General features: G+C 38.7%; 1 protein-coding gene across 2 annotated transcripts in view; it reads right to left on the minus strand.

Moving 5' to 3' along the window:
* Positions 1-81: 81 nt before the first annotated feature.
* The window catches only part of LOC6561935 (phospholipid-transporting ATPase VA), a 29,398-nt gene continuing 6,463 nt past the window's right edge, over positions 82-23,016 (minus strand). The window contains exons 2-15 of one of the 2 annotated variants that reach the window (XM_001988012.3): positions 19,412-20,663; positions 6,220-6,400; positions 5,943-6,122; positions 5,747-5,871; positions 3,923-5,005; positions 3,526-3,857; positions 3,065-3,437; positions 2,825-2,992; positions 2,422-2,761; positions 2,170-2,355; positions 1,912-2,112; positions 1,654-1,841; positions 1,504-1,589; positions 82-1,221 (exon numbers count right to left, since the gene is read on the minus strand). In XM_001988012.3, coding sequence (XP_001988048.1) covers positions 1,187-1,221; positions 1,504-1,589; positions 1,654-1,841; positions 1,912-2,112; positions 2,170-2,355; positions 2,422-2,761; positions 2,825-2,992; positions 3,065-3,437; positions 3,526-3,857; positions 3,923-5,005; positions 5,747-5,871; positions 5,943-6,122; positions 6,220-6,400; positions 19,412-20,490 — 4,557 coding nt within the window. In that variant the 5' untranslated portion in view covers positions 20,491-20,663 and the 3' untranslated portion in view covers positions 82-1,186. Of the gene's footprint in view, positions 1,222-1,448; positions 1,590-1,653; positions 1,842-1,911; positions 2,113-2,169; positions 2,356-2,421; positions 2,762-2,824; positions 2,993-3,064; positions 3,438-3,525; positions 3,858-3,922; positions 5,006-5,746; positions 5,872-5,942; positions 6,123-6,219; positions 6,401-19,411; positions 20,664-23,016 lie in introns of both variants that reach the window. The other variant, XM_032735798.2, reaches the window with a different exon arrangement.

Raw genomic sequence — 23,016 nt, forward strand, 5'->3', positions numbered from 1 at the left:
GTGACACGGTGTGAAAAGGGTGTCCCTGTGGCAATCGCGATAGGGATTCAATAAAAAAAGTAAACAAATATTGAGTTGATATTATTTTTTAAGTAAATATACATTTATTTGATTCAATGATTTTTAGCGTTTCAACAATGTAAATATTCAGCTAATGTTTGTTTTGTTTTGTTGTTGTTGTTGTTGTTATTGTTGTTTTCTTTTTAACGTACACAATATTATTGCATTTATAATTGTTCTCTTTCGAAACGATTTACATATAACTAATGTTAATAGTTTAGAACAACTATGTGATTATAATAATTTAATCATTTGTCATTTGTTTAAATTAAAAAAAGTAAAAAAGTCTCTTGCCTATGCAACAAACTAAAAGATACACTATATCATTTTTTTTGTTTAGTAATACTTGAAATAAAGAAACTAAGTAGAGTTAATTGGGGTTTCTTATGTATAGGTATATTTCTCATGAGTGTAGAATCACAGCCTTTTCGCGAACATTGAACATTATGGTCCTGTTCTGTTTGAATTGTCCAGTATTTAAAGTTATCATTTATGGTGATATACAGTACATACATACATATACAAAGTGATAGTCGCTTAAATAATCCATATGCATTGTACGCAAACATCTATATCAATGTGGTATTATTTTAATCAGTTATGTTTAACAATAGGTGCGTCACAAAAGTTAGGATTAAACTAGGTTATAGGTGGCTGGCTATACGCACTAAATATGCCTAGGCAAATTACGTACATAAAGTAACTTACTACTTATATACAAATAAATATTCATAAATGACGACATTCATGTATAACTGATACAAATGCGTCTCATTGATGCGTTTCAATATTAAGGCAAACATTTCAACTAAAACGTGTAATTAGGTTGCATGGGAATCGTAGTGATGAGCCCGAAATAAACAATGTTCTAACAAATATTACTTAGTGTGCTATAGTCGCTAATTGATTTACATTCAATTCAAATTTATACTAAGTGTATATCTACGCTAATTTCAGAAACTAGAGAGCTGGAGTTGGTCAACTAATCATCTACAATTAAACTAATATAAATCGGTGTCTAAAGGCCACATATTTAAACTGAAAGCACATGTGTAAGTATTTGATTTTGAATTATGATGTTGCGGATGAAAACGTTGCAGTTTGGCGCTGGATCAGGTAATCGATGTTATAATCTGATTCTTAGACCCATAATCGGCGATTCTGCAAAAGAATTTGACGTTAAAAGGCAGCCAATGAAAAGTTAAGTCTACTAAAAACTACAAGAAATATGCAATGTATAAATAAAAGGACACAAAATCATAAAAGAAAAAATGATAAACAAAATAGAGTATTATATGTATGCAGCATGCATAGTTAAAAAATAATTTATAATGATAAAATCATTCAAATTGAACTTGCAGCGGTAACTAGTATTTTGTGCCTTTTACCTATAAATTGATGAGGCTGACGTCGAGCGTGACCACGTTACTAACAAACCCTCACCTCTGGTGCGCTCGCGTTTGCTGTTTAAAATGACTTTGGTACTATCGTCTGGACACATGGATGTGCGCACTGTAGTAAGGACCAGGCTGCAGATAGAGAAACAAAGAGGTTATGGGCGATACACCGGGAATGAGTATAGTTCAAATTTACCGAGGCAGCACAGCAACCACTGTGGATAGCAATATAACAAGCCAGTGCACCGCAGAGGCAAAACATTTAAAGATTACCCAATAGGTTGAGGGCAGTCCGAAGCAGTTGACACACATCGAATTGTATACAATGGAGAACAGATAAAAGGAGCCCAAACTGATTACAATTGATATGACATGGAGCACCGTCTGGGGATAAAAAGAGTTATGATTAGTAAATAAAATGTGTTCTTTGAGTGTGCGCACACAAAAGCCATACCCAGGAACGTATTTCAATGGCACAGTGCACTAAATTCGCAAACAGACAGCTGGCCGTGATGGTCGTACCAAATTCCCAGATACCCACATCACTTTCCGCATACGCGCACAGTGCAACAAAGAATATGACAAGAGATTGATAGAGGGAATCTAGGAGTATCAGCCAAAAGTCATGCGGTCTATACACCACACCCAAGCGACCCTGAAATGTATGGAGTTGTTATAGCAAGATTTCGTTTTGATTATATAATTTGCTTACATTTTTGTATAGATATGGATTTTTTAATAGCAAGTCCTCCGGCACTCGATTATCGTAGACACCAATCGCCAGGGGCGGCAGTGAAGTGAATAGCAAGTTGTAAAGCATTAGATACATTTGGTCCATCATCACAGAACCGGAGAAGCCACAGTATAATTGATACCAGAATATCAGAAAAACAAATGCCTGCAAGCTCAGATATAGTTGGCAATTAAATATCGTAACTGGTTATGTGGAAAAACAAATGCCTACCGCATTCTTATAGAAGAAGTATAGAATCATGCGCGCCAGTCGATCATAGCACCAATAGCCATGGGAGAGCAGCAGGCGTTCCAGGTACCGAAAACGTGAGAGTGTAAAATCGGCTGCCATCACCGCTTGCATGCCTTCCTGACCGGAGATGCCTACGCCGACATCAGCCATTTGTATCATGGACACATCGTTGGCCCCATCACCAATGGCCAGCGTGCGCAGATTGAGTTCCTCTTTGACCACTTTGACCAGGTAGGCCTTTTGCAGTGGCGTTGAACGACAGCAGAGCACCGAGGAGCACGCTTTAGCCAGCTTTAGAAATGTCGGCACTAACTTTGACCTGCAAGAAGACAGGTATTTAGATCAGGACTTATTTGGTGTGTGTGCAAGTGCAGTGACGTACTTGGGATCCAAGATGAAGGTAAGCGTTTTTCCATCCACGACCAGAGCGCGGGGTTTACTGCGCGGCGTTAGGCAGTAGCCAACGGAGTTAGTCGCCTTGGCATTCTTCATTTCCGTCAAATAGAAATTAATGGCCGTCTCCGCTGCATCCCGAGATCGAGCGGTTAGCCTGAATTAGCATAAATAACAGGTCATAAATAAAATGTCATGAATAAAATAAGACTATTCTTGGATCACTCACTTGATTAGCTCCATTTGCTGTGTGAAGAGTTTGGCCGAGTAGGCAATGTTGATGGCCGTCTCCGGCTTGTCGCCGGTTAGCACCCATATTGAAATGCCCGCTGCGATTAGCGATGCTATCGTCTCAGGCACACCATCCTGCAAGCGATCCTCAATACCTGTGGCGCCCAACAGCGTCAGATTGCTCTCCAGCTTGGCGAATGAGTCGCGCAGCCGGCGCTCCCGATTCTCGTGTGACATCTCAATATCCTGATGATGCGCCCACCAGTCCGTATAATCACTAGCATTTAAGGTACGCTTTGCCATCACCAGAATCCGAAGACCTTCCCGTGCATAGCGATCCAGCTGCTGTTGCGTCTGCTCACGGAGCAAGCCTAAAAAATGAAACGAAAAACCGTTATGAAAACCAGTATGATTAATATACCCTGTAAGGGATGTTCTAAAGGTATTCGCTTCACGTACATTCAGGGCTGTTGTGCGGACAGGGCGCCAGTACGGGCATAATGGAACTGTCGGCGCCTTTTGTGTAGAGGATAATCTCTTGGGTGCCTGTTTGACGGACAACAATCGACATGCACTTGCGGCTTGAATCGAAGGGCAGTATTTTAAGTATCTCATACTCAACGGTGGCGCCTGCCGTTGGCATGCCAACAAGGATGTGATTAGGGCTGCGATTTAGTAGACAACAATCGTAGCTATATGCGGCATTGACAAGCGCCAGCTCATCGGGACTCTCAGCCTCATACAGAGGACGACCGTCAGCGGTTCTGTATATAGTTTGCGTCTTCGTTTGGCTGCGAACAGATTGAGAGTTGAAAATTATTTTGGAATCAGCATCAGTATTATGGGGCACACTCACTTGATCTTCATGCGTTTGCCATGCGTTTTGGCATTGAGAAATGTGGCTATGCTGGTGATCTTGGAGTTGATGACAGCCTTGGCGCGACCCGTCGGTGAAATGCTATTGGACAGCGCCTTGTTCTTCATGGGCGGCGATGGCGACTCCGAGCCAGGCGTCGACTCCGGTGAACTGCTGATCGGCGAGAGCGTCGGCTGATGACTCTGTGCGGGCATGGCAAACAGCAAATTGGGTGGCGGTGACGGAGTCACCGAACGCGATTCAGGCAGTAGCGAATAACGATCTGCCAAGACACCGGCTCCTGGCTGCGGTGTCCCATTCATAATGGTTGTGGCTGTTGTCGTTGTGGTCGTTGTGCTCACCAGATTGCGACGCGGTCTGACATGCTTTAGGGTGGAGGGTGAGGGGCCTACCGTGGTCGGACTGGTCGCGCTCTGTTGCAACTCGATGATGCCGCTGGCGTTCATGAGATCCCGATGCGGCGCCGCACTCACGATGACCGTGTTGCATATGGCCAACACAACCAGAAATTCCTGGATGCACTGTGCATTGGGCGTCAGATAGGCACCAACGCCCACCCCGACCAACTGCTGCATATCATCGTGCAGCGACTCGTTAGGCAACAGGGGCGGCGCTGGCGCTCCTGGCTTCGCATACAATTTCTCCAGCTCCGATGGGGGATGATTATAATCAGCACCGTTGACAACGCAGCGACGAAAGATCATTTTGTTTTCGGTCAATGTGCCGGTCTTGTCTGAAAAAATGTGCTGTATTTGGCCCAGTTCCTCAGTGATGTTCATCGCCCTGCATTCCGTCTGCTTGTTGGTGTCCGCATCGTACAGATCGATGTTGTTGTGTATGTGGTACACCTGCAGTATCTTGCACAGCTCAATGGTCACGTAGAGGGAGAGCGGTATCATCACTTGCAGTATTATAATATATGTCCAGAATGTGAGCATGCCCTCTAAGGCAGCATTAACGTCAAATGGCAAATAGGGCACGGGGAAGTTAACAAAGGAGCCCAGCCACATTGTGCAGCCGATGGCGCCAACAACGCAAAGGATCAACAATATTATCACACACCTGCAACAGCAAAGTGTAAGCAAAATAAACGCATATTTAATGAATAAGTTCAATTTCTAATAAGTTCATATTTCTTATGCCACATTACTCTATACACGAAACTTATACAATTCTGCTAATTTACGAAGAGATAGAAATGAGAGCTTAATAAAGGAGCAAAGAGATCTCAACAATCTCAAAGAATACCACTTTCAATTAAAAGCAATTAGTATGGATGACGAGCCGTTATAGATTATTGTCATAGTTAGTCTGTCACATGTGTGCTATTTAATTTTTGGTAACGTGCAGATAGATAAGAATGTTTATTTTCATATTCTTTTCAATAGATAATAGTAAACTATATTCTAGAGATATTTAATCAGTGCAGTCCGATTAAGTGCAGTTATATTTAGACTCTTTCCCGACGGGGAAAAACACATATATATATATCAGATATACACATATTAAATCTAATTTTTGACACTTGAAAGATTATACAATTTGTATTGCTTCCTTGTGGAGAGTACCATAATTTGTTGTTTGCAACAACGCCTTGAAGGAGGCGTTTCCGACCCTATAAAGTATATATATTCTAGTGTCTTAACATATATTCTTTCTGATACATAAGCACTATACAAATTTGAAATATTCAGTTAATAACCCGAAAACAATTTGTAATCTTTGGTATCTGGCTAAGATAACCGTTCTTTCTGCTATTGTTCAATTGATGTGTGTGTGTATTTTTTAGCCGCTGCTACATACCATATCACATCAATATTCATTTGCTGTTCCACCTGGGAGCGTTTGTACCTTGGACCACTATTATTTAGCATGGACTTCGTTTCATGTCCGGCATAGACAACAATGCCCTCAATGTAGTCCGTATTCTACAAGAAAACAGAAGTGCTCGAGTCAAACTTCATATCGTATGTGGGTATTTTGGTATTTAGGTTTTTACCTTCAGTCTGCTCTCTCTTAACAAAAGGCACTCGGTCGAAATGGGTACACGCTCCCCAGTTGGATGTATTAAGGCCCCATGGAATCTATACAGCTTTGTTGTTGGCGCATCTGCTTCGACGAAGCTCGTAAACTTGCTGGGTACAAATATGTTCTGCATTTCGGTGAAGCCACGTACAACCTGCAAATGAAATATTAACAATGAAATCACACATCGCTCACGTATTCCCATGATAACCGTCAGCTGTCTTTGCCAGCACACATATGTTTCCACATACCTCGCGACGCTTCAGATTTGTTTCGCCATCCAAGTCACAGGTGTCAATGTAGCAGACTCCGTGGGGATCGCTGGTCCGCAGCAAGAGGATATCCGCTGGCACCGTCTCGTTGTTGGACAAATGGACAATGTCACCGACACGCAAATCTTGCCATTTTGTTTTCTTATAGCGCTCCGTCTCACTGCCGGTAGAATAAAAAATCGGATTACGGGTTATTAAATTGGCAGAACTCAAAGCGTTAGAATAAATCAAGTTTCTAACTTAAAATGTTACCAAAACCATTTACTATATTTCTTCACTCTAATCAATATAGCTAAATTTATCATATTATTTATTATTTATCTTCTGTCTAATCAATATAGCTAAAATTAATTAAAATAAAGCCTGAAGCTTACTTTTAAGCTGTAAATGACCTTTAAATAGAAAATAATGTCATGTAAAAAAAGAAAACTATTTTTAAAATAGCTCAAAATAATGAATAAGCTTAGCAATAATTAAATATGTTTGTATGACATACATAATAAATGTAAATATGTATGAAAATTGATAAAAAAAAATATTGATTCTGGATGAGTTCATTATATTTCAAAGAGTTTAATTATAATTTAGCACGACTAGCTAACAAATTTATGAATTTTCAGTTAAGTCAGAGCGAACATCAGCATTCAGTAGCAGTTTAGATGTATAAATCAATAGATTACTGCTACAGACAAGCATATAATAACAAAAAAAAAAAAGACATTCATCATCATTGCGAAGAGTTAAATATTATCGCTAAATATTTTTCATTTACAAAATTAGCGTTGATAAGTGACGCAATTCCATAAAACATTTGGTGCTAGACAGCACACGGCTATAAATGAGAAACATGCAAGATTGGGAATCGAACCAATTACTCGAAAATGTCAAATAATTTATGACGTACGAGGAGAGCTTGTGTTGGATTGGAGACACCGTTCATAATGTCGAATTCGTTGGAGAGTCCATAATAATTCAGCAGTCAACTGAGCGTATTGTCATAGTTTCAAGCAGGACAATTTGCATGCTATACCAACTAGAATAAATATGACAGAAGGAAGAAGTCTGGTTTATAAATTGAACGCTTTCCAGCGGAGTGATAGACACTTGTGCAAACAGACTCAAGGTGAGCCCCATTAGAGCTGGCCGGAACTGAACTGAACTGAAGTAGTTAGCAAAGTAATAACACAATTGGTGAATTAGTGCGCCAACCGCAACGCCAACGTTGATGGCCAAGGACAACGGATCGGCCGCGCTGCCTGTCTGCTGACATTGGGCCTGGCCCAAAAGCTTTCGGATGGCGTCATGCTGTCATTTTTGTTGCCGCTGCTGCTTAGATATTTATGAAAGAATCCACAGTGGGACGACATGGGTCATTTTCTGTTTTCATTTTCACTTTCCCGTACTTTCTCGCTCACTGCGCAAAAAAAAAGGGACAACAAAAACAAAATGTAATTGTCTGGGCTGACGAGGGTTTGCGTGTTAAGGCCAGCTCCGATCGCATCCAGACTGCCTGCCTGTCTGCCTCATGTTGGGCTTTTGCATTGTTCGTGTCAGACATGTCCTTGCATTGCCTGATTTCAGATGCCCAACCTTAAATTTCCGCTAACGTTAAAAGGTGGATATGCGTCCGATTCTCGGAGTGAAAGTCTTTTGCTATCATTTTAATTGGGTCATTAGCGAGATTGCATATTCTAACACAATTTACATGAGGCACTCCAACCACAACAACAACAAATAAACAAACAAACAAACTCTAATTACATGAAGCCAGCATATTTGTGTTTCTGTTTACTGTTGTTTATTTGTCGTCGAGTTGCCTGGTTGCAATTCTCTAATTGACATTTGGATGGAAGTGACGTAACATTATTTTCGTTTTAAGAGTTATCATGTTTGTCAGCCGATTGATTTTATTTGGCAATGACATGGAGTCCGCGTTGAGGACCTACCCGATAAGATATTGTATTGTGCTTAGTTTCCGAAGAATTCTACTATTTCTTTCATAAAGATCAACGACAACACTTTGATAAGCATATTTATTGTTCAAGTTGATAACCACGTAACTGATTGCAGCAGAGCAGCAAGCATACACTGAATGAATGAGGTAGTTCCTCCAATAATAATAAAATTTAAGCTCAATCAAACAATACCGAAAGTCGACAAAAATTGAAATGTGAATCACATAATTCAGTAATCATTATTCTAAGTAAAATAATTCGACATCTAAGCAGACGGATCTGCAGTTCTTTAAAGCTTAAGAGTCACATCATATGACTCAGAATATCATTTCATTGATTCAGTGCAAATTGTCCGTTGCATTGATAAAAAGCTGAACTGTTATCTAGAATAAATAAAACTGAAGTTCGTAATATCCACTGCAAAATGTATTGTACATTTGTCAGATTCAAATGGGCGTTAACCTTTATAGTGTATAACGATATGTCTAATCGAATTTATTATTTGCAATTTGTTCTTCACAGAAAAGACTCTAAAATATTTTATAACACCAATAATAATGTTTATAAAATTTATAATTGTGCTCTTAAAAGATAAAGAAATGTTGTTGACACTATAAAAATTAATATTAATAAACTTGTCGTATGCCTAAAAATAGGTACGTAAAATAAAAAGTAACCATTAGAATATCGAATTATAATTAATAAAAGAAGGTTCTTAAGCAGTATACAAAAGATTGTTTTACTGTTCGCTTAACATTTTGGGGTATTTCCATCTTTGCATACTCCAACAAATAACTTTCCTTTCAGCTCAGATTTTTTGTGAATGTTTTTTTTTTTTGTTTTTGTGAATCACTCAAACTTCAATTAACATATCCCGCATGAGTGTTTCACTTTCACATCAGATTCAGGTTATTCACTCAGCTGTTATGGACCTTGAATTCGGGGCTAGGGTTTGCTGGGGTTTGGCACGAAGGTGACAACTAACTAACTAAAGAGGGGCTGGCTGTTTAGCGGCTTTTGTTATAAACAATTAAAGCGCGTGACAAACAGTTCAACAAGTCTTAAGACGTTTAACAAAACTATTCACTAAGTAGGAGTAGAAAACCTCTACACACATACATACTCTGGTCTCTGGTCTGCCAAAATTTCTATTGCGTTTATTGCATGTCATCTAATTGGCTTAAAGGTGCCGCTTGACACCAAGTTTGTTGAATGTTGAATCGCTGATGAGCTGGCGATGGCAGGCAAATTACCCGCACTGGGGCACTGCCTCGATTTACTGGGAACTTAACTCGATGATGAGCCACGCTGATTGCTGTTTGTATAATTTGCAGAACAAACGCTAACTTGACTGCAAATCGAAACGCACGCAAGGCGCCCTCGGCCCCCTTCCACTTGGCCACTCTCCTACTAACTTCTAACTTGTTATCTAGGCCCAAAGTGAATGTAGGCCGCGTGAACAGCAGCACAAGACTTTTCATTATTATTTATAATGGTTGCCAGAGTGACTGGCAAGCTGTCTTCGTTGATAAGACCTTTCCTGCAACTGAATTTCATTTTGAACGCTTGTTTAGTTTTGCCTTGTTTGTAACGCATTTCATTCAAATGGTGGCATGATGGCTACGAGCCACGTGTTGGTTGCATCAATCTATTTCATCGACGTGGACACGCCCATTTGTCGGCGGTCGTTATTAATAATAAGCATAATAATATGTTATGTATCCAAGACCAAAAATAACTTTATGAAAATTACACACTGCGATCAGTTAGTTATTTGAGCCGCAGTTTCAAATGTGAATGAATTTAAAGTTTGATTTCAATTTGATTGAAGCTGGTATTAAAACAAGTTTTAAAGTTTCTTAACAACTGGCTTAAAATAAATTAAGCGCACCGAAAAGGAATGACGAAAATCAATAGAATTTGTTGCGTTAATTGGTTTGTATTTATTTAATTTAATTTGCTCGACCAAATAAAGCATTGTAAATGTTTTTTGTTTTCGCAAACAACAAGTAGGAATGCCTTGGTCGAGAGTGCTTGACTTGAAGCTGATGTAACCAGTGTTTAAGTGCCCATTCTCAAGAATACACAATACAAATGCTTTTATATTTGTTCTACATTTTTTGAGCAGCAGTAAACATTTCAACTCTGGCTTATACACCTCATTAAACTATACAGAACTATTACAAATCTTTGCTGAACCAGGAAACTCATCGCCTATTACACATCATAAGGCCAGATAATAAAAAATATAGTACACAAAGTTTAAAAAGTATGTGTTTATATATAAACTAACTATATATATATATATATGTATATATAGTATATTTGTAAACGTAACCTGGAAACTCATATTTGTATATAAAAATGGACTTTATCTTATCGCCTTTTACACACCATATAAATATAGTTTCTTATTAAAGTGTGCAAATAAAAGTATTTTATTTTATACAAAAAACAAGTCTCTTTTTACACCTGGTTCTCTCGACTATATCTACTTTTTTTTTGCATTCATTTGAAAAACTTTTTTCTATACAATGCTTATAAAGTAAGTTTTGATTTCCTATTAATGGTGATTGATTAATGCTGTGCTTCAACTTATTCAATTAAATGTTTAGGCCAAAGAAAATGCATACCAGAACTAAAGCTAAAACGTTGTGGAAACTGCTGAGCGTCACGCAGACCGTCCACATAATTGTGGACTCAGTGTTTGGACATGTTGCTCCCACTTCGCATAAAACTGTTTGTGTATTTGGGCCAAAGTGGGTCATGGGGGAGTTGTTATTGCTACGTTTGTTTCGAGCTGCGAGGACGCCATGGAAATGCACGCAGGCAATTTACTTAAAGTTCATTCGACATGGTCAGAAGTAAGCACATGCGCATGCCTCATTGCACGAGTCAATAAAACAGTCTTTAGTAAGGCGGTACACACTCACACACAAGCACACACACACACACATAAATATATGCTCCATCATTAAAGGCACCCCAAGTAGATGTATCGACTGATTGTGCCTAGGACCTGGGCCTAAACTCCTTGGCTAGCCAGGTGACCAACCCAATTTCTACTGGGTATTAAAGCATTTAATAGGAAACGATATCAAGCCAAGTCCAGATGTAATCAGCAGATAGCGATGGTAAACCAAAGCTACGCGGACAAGTTGTTAGATTGTCGTGGCAATAGACCAAGTTTATTAGTTGGTTCTGTATTAGCACATATTTAATGGGGTATGTTTGTGCAGTCAAGTCAGCCTGGTTTCAAGTGGGTGGATCGACTCCATGGCCAGACAATTAAGACAATGTCAAACGGACTCTTAACATATTCAGTTCAAGTTCAGAATGACTATTCGAGCTATGATGATTACAATTATGTGACTATGATTGATTGCATTGACTGAAATTTAGTAATTCCAATTTACTTAAATGTATTATAAATGATGTTTGACTATACATTCATCATAATAATGCACCATTTGTTATGCAGCAACTAGGAATCATTTAAAAAGAATTTAGTTTATAATTAAAGGGAAGAGTTGGTATTTATTTTTAATTTAAGTATGCTCTTTCTGTCAGCTGCCAGCTGCAATCGCATTAGATAGAAATATTGTCATTGTAATGAACTTTCATGTTTACAAATGATCTCTGACTATGCATTCATTATAATAATGCACCATTTGTTATGCGGCAAATAAGAATCATTTTAATAAATAGAGTATACAATTAATCGGCAATTTGTTATTTGTTTTTATGTATACTCTTTCTGTTGACCAGGTGCAATCGCATTTGTAATTGACGATATGGCATTTCCTTGCTTTGCAAGCCATTAAATGCACGATGATAATAAATACAACTGGCATTTGTTATAAATTTTTAAGTTTGCTTAGGCTACAATGTTGAACAATGTGTTTCATTGCGTAGCTTCATTAACTTGGCCTAGAGCGAACACACGCGAATCAATCATGTAAACGCCATTAGAGCACTGAGCATTTGGGCGTTGAGCGGTTCTACGGTTCAGGTTCAGTTGTGTGTACCAGAAACTGCCGTTAGACCCATAACCATATCACAGTCGCCACCCACACGCTCAAGTCGAGCGCGTTTCAAATGAAAAGACAATTTTGCCATGTAATTAGCTCCACGCACGCAATGTGGAAGTTTTCCATTGGAGGATGGGTACGAGAAAAGTGATGAGGAGAGCAGAGAGGAGAGAGGAGAGCAGAGACAAACATGCACACATATTGAGACAATTGTTGGGTGCTTCAAGTCGCTCGATTGTGCGCCCATAATTAATAATTAATAATAAACGCAAGTAGAAAACGCTGACCAACGCTTGGCGTTTGATTTGTCGTTGTAATTGGTTCTTGCTGCTCAAGCAAGGGAATGTTGCCACAGTTCGTGGCATACAGAAAAGCGAAACTTATATACAATTACCACTGCGACAACAACAATAAACAATAATAATAGCACCAGCAACTATACAGTAAGTAAGGTCAATTATTGGGAAAGGCCAACAGAGTTGCTGTTTCATTTTCTTTTGTTTTTTTTTTTTTTTTGTGTTAGTTTGTTTGTTTATTTCTTCCTCTAGCTGTAATGAGTGTATGCCCAATGACTTATTTCTTATTATGGGTCTCTAGAGCTATGCGCTTGTTCTACCCACATCCAAAACCCAGTAGTTCCATACTCCAACCTTGACCCGCATATGTCCATTTGACTTTTGTAGGGGGAACACCTAAGCACCCGACAGCCTTTTCACTTCATAGGTGGAAATTCCATGGCAAAATCTCCAACGAACTCTTTGCATATGTGCAGTTGTAGCTGTTTTTATACAATTTGTGTTCAGTACACTCCCACAGTTGTTCATTTGAAAACTTTGATATTATCTTTCGAATTTGACATCAATTTGCACTCTTGTAATTTTTTTTTTTACTTTAATGAGACAAATGTCAATATCTTTGCAGCAAAGTAGAGTGTTTAGAAACGAGTAGATATTTTATTAATCAAATTAACAACTTATTTCAATTATAGTAAAGTTTTTAATGAAATTGAATTTTGTGTTCTACGCTGATATTTAAATGCTCGTATTTCACACAACATACAGTAAAATATGAGTACTTATGCCACATCACTGGAAATATTTAATATACATAAATACATAGAAGGAACAATGAAATTCTTTGTTCAAGTGAGTTCAATCAGTGGTCAAAGCAAACAATTAGTGTCATTCAAATGCTGAGAAATGTGCATAACTTATTATGAGGTTGGGGAATAACCGACAACAAGTTGAAAAGAACTTATAAATCGCTTTAGCATTGCATAACCCTACACACATATATGCAGGGAATATATACATATGTATATATATATATATATATATATGTTTTCTGTGCTGTACGTGTTCTTCTGTATTCAAGGCGGGCTGCAAATATTATCACAGCTGTTGCGAGCACACTACGACGAATTGTCTGAATTGTGTGAAAGTTTTGTTGATAAGGCAGCACCACACGTTATCAGACTGAGGTCTATAACTCAACTGGCATTTGTAGACCCTGTCTGTCTGTCAGAAGAACACTTGTTCTATTTGCCACACGCAAGCTCTTTAATAATCTTGAATCTAAGTTGTTTGGGGCTCAATATGTCTGTGGCAGCTTCTCAGTTGCGCGAGTACAAGCGAGTGTGATTAATTTGGCCCACAGTGCTAATGTTGTCGGCTTTGTTAACAGACAGCCGGCTGTGGCTTTGACTCTGGCTCCAGCTCCGGCTGTGCAACTAATGCCGCCACAGCTGGCACAGAGAGTCGCAACTGAGAGCCGCCAGCTGAGTTGCGCTGACATCACAGCGGCAAGTTTGAGCGCCGTCAGCAAGTCAAAGCCGACCATCAGTCAGTATTCAGGCTGATGCTGATCTGAAGCTGCCCGTTGGCGATTCTTGCTAGACAACGTTGTCTGGGGGCGACACGGCCAACACAAAGCTGTTTGCCAACCGGTTTGTTCAACAGCGGCGAAGCGACGGCAAAATGAAAAATAAAACTCGTTCCTCAATTGCTTAGTTGCTGTATTCAAGCGTTTTCAATGTCATCTGTTTAGGCTTTTGTGTGAACCGGTATGGTCCGGCCAGGGTAGACAGGCCTTTTACCAGCATCATCTACACTTGGAAAAACCAGAATGCTATTTACAACTGGCAAATTCGAGCTGAAAACCACAGAGACTATTTTCCCCTGATACGCAATACCTGAAATAACTTATCTATATTTAAGGTATATTTTAGTATACCTTATTATAACTTGTAGAGGGTATCTTAACATTATCATAACATATCGTTATATATATATATTTTCCCCAGTGTATTTATTAACCCAAATGTGAGCGAGATCAAATCATACTGCTGACCGTTGCTACATATTTGCCAAAGTGACATATGTGTATATATCGTGCACATGTTTATATTATATATTTAAATATACATGAACTATCATCATATAATTTCTATTCTATTATATATATTTTTATATATATATATATATATATATATATTTGTTCAAGCACACACCATATTTAATAACTATATTTTGTTCGTTTTCTGGCTGTATCGTTTGTTGGCTTTCAAGGTTAGCTTGGGTGGGCTTTGCGGTGTTTTTGGTGCTTTTCGTGGCCATTTCGGTGCATGTGGACCCACAACCTTGAACCCATGTCGTTTTATGTGCCATTCTGGCAATCTAAAGCGCTTAGTTAGTGTGAATACTCCCCATCCAATGGTGTCTAGGATTAGAATATTTAAATGCGCCGAGGCAGAGAAGTGTCTGGGATAGATAACAGCTGTCAAAAGCCATAACATTTAAATATCAGTTTAATAAGTTATGGTCAAATGTTATGCAGTCAAAAAATATATGAAAGTTTAATAAGACAAGCAGCGCATTTCATTAATAACAACTATGAACTAGCCCCCACTCAAAAATAAATAAATAAAATCAAATAAATTCTATGAGAATTTAGAATATGTTTGTTCTAGTTTGATTTTTTATAAATGAAAAGATATCTGGGCATTATATTTTTGGAAGGGCTTGGTCCGGCTTTCATCTCATAAAATATATGATTGTTTATTATTTGGTGACCTGTTTTTAGAATTTAAATATGTGTTTCGCTGACTCTAGGTCAAGTGCTTATATATATTTTTGTTGTTGATACATTTCGAATCCCGTCGAGATTCGTCTTCAGAAAGACATTCACCATTCCAGTTTAGTTAGATGTGGAGATTGAAAAATTCAAACCTGGAGCCAGCGAAAAACATATTTTAAATATTGAGAAAAAAAATGTGTAATTTGCTTGTGCTAATGTCAAAAACTTATGAAATTAAAAGCTATAAATCTCGGCCGTCTGACGCACTTAATCTGTATCAATAAACAATTCAATTATTTCGGCATGTTCCATTTTTGTTTACGATTTCTGTTTAATTCTTTAATTGCAACAACTGTTTCGAATGGGGAATGGCAACAATTGTGTTGTTGATAGAATTGGAAATGCAAAGCTCTGTTCGTAGCTGATAGCAACAAAACGATGGTGATATGCCTTTAAAATCGAGAATTTTATGAAACATCCACGGGTTTTTCCATATGCCTTATAAAATGCAACAATCTCGTCGGAAAGCAAGCAATTAAATTTATCTGTTGCGAGGCATATGTTTAATATACACATGCATAAATATATATATATACATGTATAAATATATATATTGCAATTTCCATAACTCATAGCAACAGCAAGAAAATGTATGCCGTGTGATTACGTCAAGACCTGCAGCACTTGCCACGTTTAAAACAAATACCCCCAACAACAATAACAACAACGAAACTCGATTGAAGCTCGTGGCATATACTTTGCATCACTAAAAAATAAACAAACAAGTTTTTATTGATTGCATATTTTTGCATTTGAATTTATTTCAATTATATCTATATTGTCGTGACTTAAATGTTCTGGCTCTATTTTACAAATACAATCAAAAATAATAATAAGAGCTGCTCTGAGCTCGATTTCAGTTTTGGAAGTTCCAGGAAGTTCCACGTGGAGAAAATTCTTGTTTCATTTTTGTTAATTTAAGACTTAAATATTCCTTCGATTTTTAATGCATTTTAAATGCCGTTTTTAACAGCTTTTTTATAGTATTGATAATTTTGGAGTTGCGTTTTTAGGGTTTGGCATTTCAAGAGTCAAGAGACTTGTGTGTCTTATAATGATTTTTGTAAAAAGTTTTCGATTTAAACTGAACAATAAGCAGCAAATCTAAGTGGACTAACTTCTAACATCCTATCCCTCTATATATATACTTGGGCAGCTGTGTATTTCTGATGATGAAATATAAACAGATTAGGCATTACAACTTTTATCTTTTATGGCAAACATAAGAATCGGAATAATTTACTCGCTGTGAGAGTATATCTTACACGGTTCAATGTGCTCGAGATATATACTAAACATTCTTGTCTATTTTCTTTGGCTTCCTGCATGACTGTTGTATTGCGCTTGCCTAAACTAATTTAGCACATGATTCTCTTTGTTGTGGCAAATAACAAATATTCACAGACATTTCGCATTCATTTGCAAGCCAGAATGTTCAATTATCATATTTAATTGGAATTTGCTACGCAACCGCGGAATGTTGACACCGTCTGCACTCCAATTGTCAATTAGCACCGTTAATTGATTTTCGGAGGTGTGTGATTTTACTTAGTAGCCTATAAACTTGGCCGATACAAGTTTCAGTATAGTTTGCATTCTTTCCTCCCACACACTTAAATGAATTTGTTATAAAGCCTCCCCCCGATTGTGGCAAATTGAACAGCTTGCCAAGTCATTTTTCAACAGCAAACATGACCACAAGAAATTCACAATCGCATTCACACACAGATACACACACACACACACACACACACATGCTGCAGTGAGTCATGTAAATGTTCAACATTGCATAGCACATGGTCATGAATTCGATGATGGCAGTGTGTTCAGCGTTCAGTGTTCAGTTCAGGGCGAAACTGAAATTGGAAGAGCGTGAGATGGTCAGGGCCGTGTTGAATTTGGACGCTGGTCGCTGAATAGCCCTCAGGTAGGCGTGCGAAATATTAATTGGTCGGTTGCTTGTTTGCTGCCACACACAAAAATCAGTAAGAGCTCACTCACAGTCACCAGGTGTGCCCATACACACACACACACACACACACATGCGTATGCGTCTCATTTGCATGTAACTGTTGAGTCGCGGATTGCAGCAACAAATTCAAGTCACGGAAGTCATGGGGAACAACGGTATACGGTATACCCCAGGTACAGTGAAAATAACACAATTGTCGAGCAAAGACGCATTGCAAATGCAACTCAAAATTCGACTCACTTTTAGAATGAATTCATTTAAAGTCAGTCATTTTTAAATGCAGTCTTTAAATCCACCCACAATTGGTATACAAAACATGTTGCAACTGTTATTAACTATTCGTTGTTAGTTTTTAAACATTTGGTTAATGTTGCTTTGTTTTGTTTACAGAAATAGAAACTTCTCAGACAGGCGACCCAATTAACAATAAACTTAACAACATTTTTATAACTCATTGTGCCACTGTGCGAAACTCGCATCAACATTTAACAAAGAAGCACAGAAAAATTGAAGAGAACGAAGACTATATACCCTTGTAGGTATGTCGAGAAAAACGTTCAAAATATCGACTATACAATATTGTAAACTATATATTTAATAAAGTTCGGGCAACAATAAAGATCAGTTATGCAATCCAGCCAACTGCTATACAGATATTTAATGTATATATCAACAGGAAAATGACAAATACAAATTTGGAATGTCGCCCGAGTTTAAAATATATTTATATATACACCCAGAAGAAAACATACCATAATATATCTAAGAAAATATTTGATTATATAAATTGAAATGTTTCGTTTTGGAAATTATTACGAACATTGTCGTTGCAGAAGCATATATTGTTTATATGCGTGGCAAGAAAAGTGCAATGCCCTCGACAAAGCGTATAAAAATAACTAAGGCTTCTGACAACTTGTGCAAAACAAAATGGGAAAATGCAAATCTAATTGCCAACAACAATGCCTAAGTTCATTGGTCAGCCGACCAGACCACAAACAAAACCAAAAACAACAGCAGCAACAGCAGCGGCAGCAACAGTAGCTGATTGCTTAAAGGCTTAGCAGCAAACTGGAAGCCAACTTCACAGTTGCAATCATTGCTGATAACAGCTAGTTAAAGGGGAAAGGCAACGGGGGAATGGGAAGTGGGGAGAGGTGCGGGCCAAGAAACAGCTGCGCGTGCAATGCAAGTGAGTAAGTAAATTGTCAACTGGCTTGGAAAGTTGACGCGTGCAGGCAGCAAATAAACAAACGGAACACTTCAGACGGGCAGCAGCAGCAGCAGCAGCAGCGACCGCAGACGTCGACGGCGACAACGACGCTTAAATGTAGGACAGCCAAGCCGCAGACGCAAGGTAAAAGAAGAAGCATCAGCGGTGGGCAGAAGCAGAAGCAGAAGCAGAGGAAGCAGTCACTTTGAGGGAAAGTTTAGCAATTTTGTTGGCTTATTTTGATTTAGCTGCTGTCATTGTTGTTGTTGTTGTTGTTGTTGTTGTTGCCGCTTGCTATGCGGTTTTTTTCTGTCTGTTTATCGATTTGTAGATCGAGCATAAAAATAATCGCTATCGATGACTTTGCATTAAGCCAAGACACTCAGCTCGAGACAGCGTGAAACTGGCCACCTTTTTTTTTAATACCCTCTTCTATTTGAATGTTTTGCTTTGGTTTAGATTTGGCAAGGGAAAGTTTTTTGGCCGCGAATTTGGCAAATTGCGTTAAGCATAAAAGGTAATAGATGATGTGAGAAAACAAATAAGGTAGGTGAACATTTAGCGGATCTTGCTAATTTTGTCGAGACGTGTTCGAGACTTGCCTATGCACAGATTAAAAAGATGACTAGAATCCACTGGAGAAAATCATATTAGATGCAAAAAAAAAAAAAGCTTTAAACTTTCAACACAAATATCTATGTTAAGTAAAAATATTAATTAAAATTGAAATAAGAAAAAAACATATCTTTATGAGTGATAAATTCATTTTTCTTCGACTTATAAGGTATAATTGACCTGTAACTGACCTGTAACAGCTGAATAGATCTACATATAAATATTATATATATAAATAAATTGGACTCACCCGTCGTATACCCTGCAAGTAGTATTATTGATGCGTTTGTCAGACGCTCGTCGTCGCCGATCCTCAAACAGATCCTTGACGGCCGTCACGCCCAGCACAAAGATGACAGGAATCATGGCCACCTCCTTGCCAAAGGCATTGATGGCCGGCACCCAGTTGAGCAGCACAATGAAAATGAAATACAGATTTGCAACGCGATGGAACTGCTCCAGCAGATTTTTCGGTATGAACGAGAGCAGCGTGTATTTTGTTGTGCGTATTTTGTTGCCCACAAATTGACCGTTGGGATGCTCCCGTTTGGGTGTCTTGGGCGGCACTGTGTGATTGGGCACCACCATGCGATAGCTGCGCTCCTCAAACTTATCGTTGGTGTTGTAGTTGCACAGACTGATGCGTTTCCACCACGGCGGCGCCTCGGTGCGCCGCAACGTGTAGATGGATTCGGAGCGGGATGCCTGTCGGGAATGGCCACGACCGCTAGTCGCCGAGCTCGGCGCCGATGGGCCGAATTCGCGCTCCCTGACCGGCTCATCCTTGTGGCCAGGTGGCAGGATGAAGTCCGTTTTGGAGCCGACACGACTGTGGCCACGACCCGCTGGCGCACCACTACCGGGCGGCGAGTCCGTAATCTGGCCCTGCGAGAAGGCACGCTGGTGGCCCTTCATGGCCGACTTTATGGGACGACCGCCAGCACCGACAGCAACAATAGCGCCCCCACCATGACTGACTGAACGCGCATGTCCACCGCGCGAGGGTCCGGCCGGGTTTAGAGTGCTGTTGCCGCTGGATATGATGGCCACGCCCGGTATGCCTGGCCCACCAGACATGCTACCTGCGACTGTATTGCCCACCTGATGTGTGCCCGGAAAGACATAGGTGCGCTCCGGCTCTCCGTTGGCCCCCATTACCATGGGTGTTGTTGTCATCATTGTGTGGAGATGTTGCTGTTGTTGTTGCTGCTGCTGTTGCTGTTGTTGTTGTTGGGCGAGAGTGTCGCTGACCAGGTTGGGTGGCGCGGAACGTTGTTGCTGCACAACGAGAAACTTTCGCCGCAAGTCTTCGGTGTTTGTTGAAGGCATCTTCGCAGGCCAACACCATTAGGTGGGCCCCAGTTGTTAGGTGTCGTGTGTGCGTCGGATACAAATTAGTTCTTGGGGTTTTGGGTTGCGGGAACGGTCCAATTAGCACCTTACGCCAGTGCCGTTCCCGTCGTTTGCGTTGACGCATCAGCCGCAACCAACATGACTACTACCTGAGAAGTTAAATATAAAGAGAGTGTGAACTTTAGTTAGGGTCTCAAAATAAACAGATGCTCATCTTACAAGCTTGACAAACATTTATTTAAATTGCTTTTTACTTGGATTTTATACCCTAAGCCCATCATATCAAATAAGTGAAAGGGGTATACTAGTTTTGTGCAAAAGTATGTAATAGAAACAGAAGAAAGCATCTGCGACCGCATAAAGTATATTCTTGAGCAGCATTAACAGAGGAGTAGATTGAGTGTGCAGGGTATCTCGTAGTCGAGCATTCAAATTTGTTTTGCTTTTTGCAAAGGTTTATCGAACCCGTATACACCCTGTACACCCTGTACACACTGTGCACCCTGTGCTCCCGCGCTTACGTGTGCTCCAAAACGTGGCCTTGATTTAAAGCTTCCGATAAGCTGCCATAAAGCGTAAAACATCACGAAATTGAAACACCAACAGCAACAACAACCAACAAAAAAAAAAAACACAATCAAAAAACTGAATGGCCCACAAGGTCAAAGAGTGACGCGAGGTTATGCAGAATGTATATGGACTGAAGTGTGGCATTATGTTTAAAGCCAAGTTGATCGATGGCCGGCCAAATACATAGTTCACGGTGTGCCCAGATATCATGAGCGAACCTTATCAATATAATTAATCCGGTCGAACTTGGAGAGCAGCATCTCTTGAAATTAAAAATAAACTTCATCCGACTTGGCTAAATAACATGTTTATCAGCAACTCAAAGAATTCAAATGTGTTACATCATTTTATAACTAAAGAAGCTCGTCAGCGAACTCCAAACGAGGCAAAGCATTCGAATGAATTGTTTGATGTTCGTGCCACAAATCAAACGAGGCATGCGCCCAAGTTTTAGGAAGCCACATAAGCGGGCGGCAGAGCATGAAAATTCAAATTGTATTTTTAAGTATAAATTGAAAACAAATATTACCGCTATACTCGAAATATTCGCAAAAAACAAAAATCGACTGTTTAATGTATTTTATACAATTGTCTAGGTATATAGTATACATATATTTATGGATCATTTGGACATTGCTCAAAAACCAAAATTAATTTACGGGCGTAAATTTATTTTCATTTATTTTTGCCTACAATTTCTTCAAATAAACAAGCAAACTAAATAATCGAATAAATTCGAAAACAACTTTGCAACTTGACTTGTCAATTTATACAATTTATTATCTTGTATTTGAATTGTTGAGCTCAATAAGAGCGTATAAATGGCAATTTATACTTCATTTCTTCGAGTGATGAATAAATTTCATTAGTGTTTAACAACATTTACGCATACATACAAATTCAAATTGACAAATACACACGTTCTTTGTACTACAACAACAAGAAACCGCATGTCGACACGAAAATCTAAATTTGAATTTGGCACACGCCCGTTTTTCTAGACTTTTTCATGTTTGTATATATGTACAACCACGGGGCATTTATGTATAACGCAACGGGTAATGCAATTCTGTATTTAGTATATAGAACATATAGTAAAAGGTAAAAGAAACAAACTGCGTAAGTAAAATTGTACACTCAGAAAAAAAAAACCAACCTGAATTTTAGAGATTCGCACCAAAATGAAAATCGAACTGAAAACTAGAAAAATTATAGGAATATTTTTTCTTATTCAGAATTCAGAACATTAACGTTAACATTGATTAACATGTTTTTAAAATTTGATACAAAGTCGACGCTTGGAAAGGGTAAAACTTAATTCACTCATGAAAAATCAATTAAACAATTGTCTGGCCCAACGCGTCAGCATGTTCTAAATAAACAAAGAAAGTATAACGAGTCAAAGAGTTCAGTGCCTTCTTTAATTTTAAACTGTCTGTCTGAAGCCAGCATGCAATCTTATTAAATGAAGAACGCCTATAACACCTCGAAAAAGGGTATAATTATCTATAAATATCTAAAAAAATATATATGGTATACTTGTAGACATTTTCATTGATTTAAAGCTTAGGTTAAATCAATTTTTAAAGTTCAACTTTGACAAAAACAGAGTGAATGACATTTGAACTCAACGTCGATTATCTTTATAGCCTTCAATTCAATTTGCTGATGTAAAAAGTAAGTTTCGAATTTATGTCATTTTATTATTGTCCATTTAGAACTAATTTGTCGTGCCAAAAACCCATAAAAAACAATACGAAAGCTACAGCCACCCTTATAAAAGTAATTAAAGAAACAATGTGAAAAGCACGACCTTTTTTTTGGCAAGTCAAGGTATTCTGACTCGCGTATCCTTTTCAACAAAGCCTGAGATTAAAATACAATAGAATGTGATAGAAAAAATCGCCGTGAATTTTGGAAAATCGCTGAACT

The sequence above is a fragment of the Drosophila grimshawi genome, unplaced genomic scaffold (assembly GCF_018153295.1).
Source record: "Drosophila grimshawi isolate 15287-2541.00 unplaced genomic scaffold, ASM1815329v1 contig_1377, whole genome shotgun sequence".
In the NCBI taxonomy this organism is placed as follows: Eukaryota; Metazoa; Arthropoda; class Insecta; order Diptera; family Drosophilidae; genus Drosophila; species Drosophila grimshawi.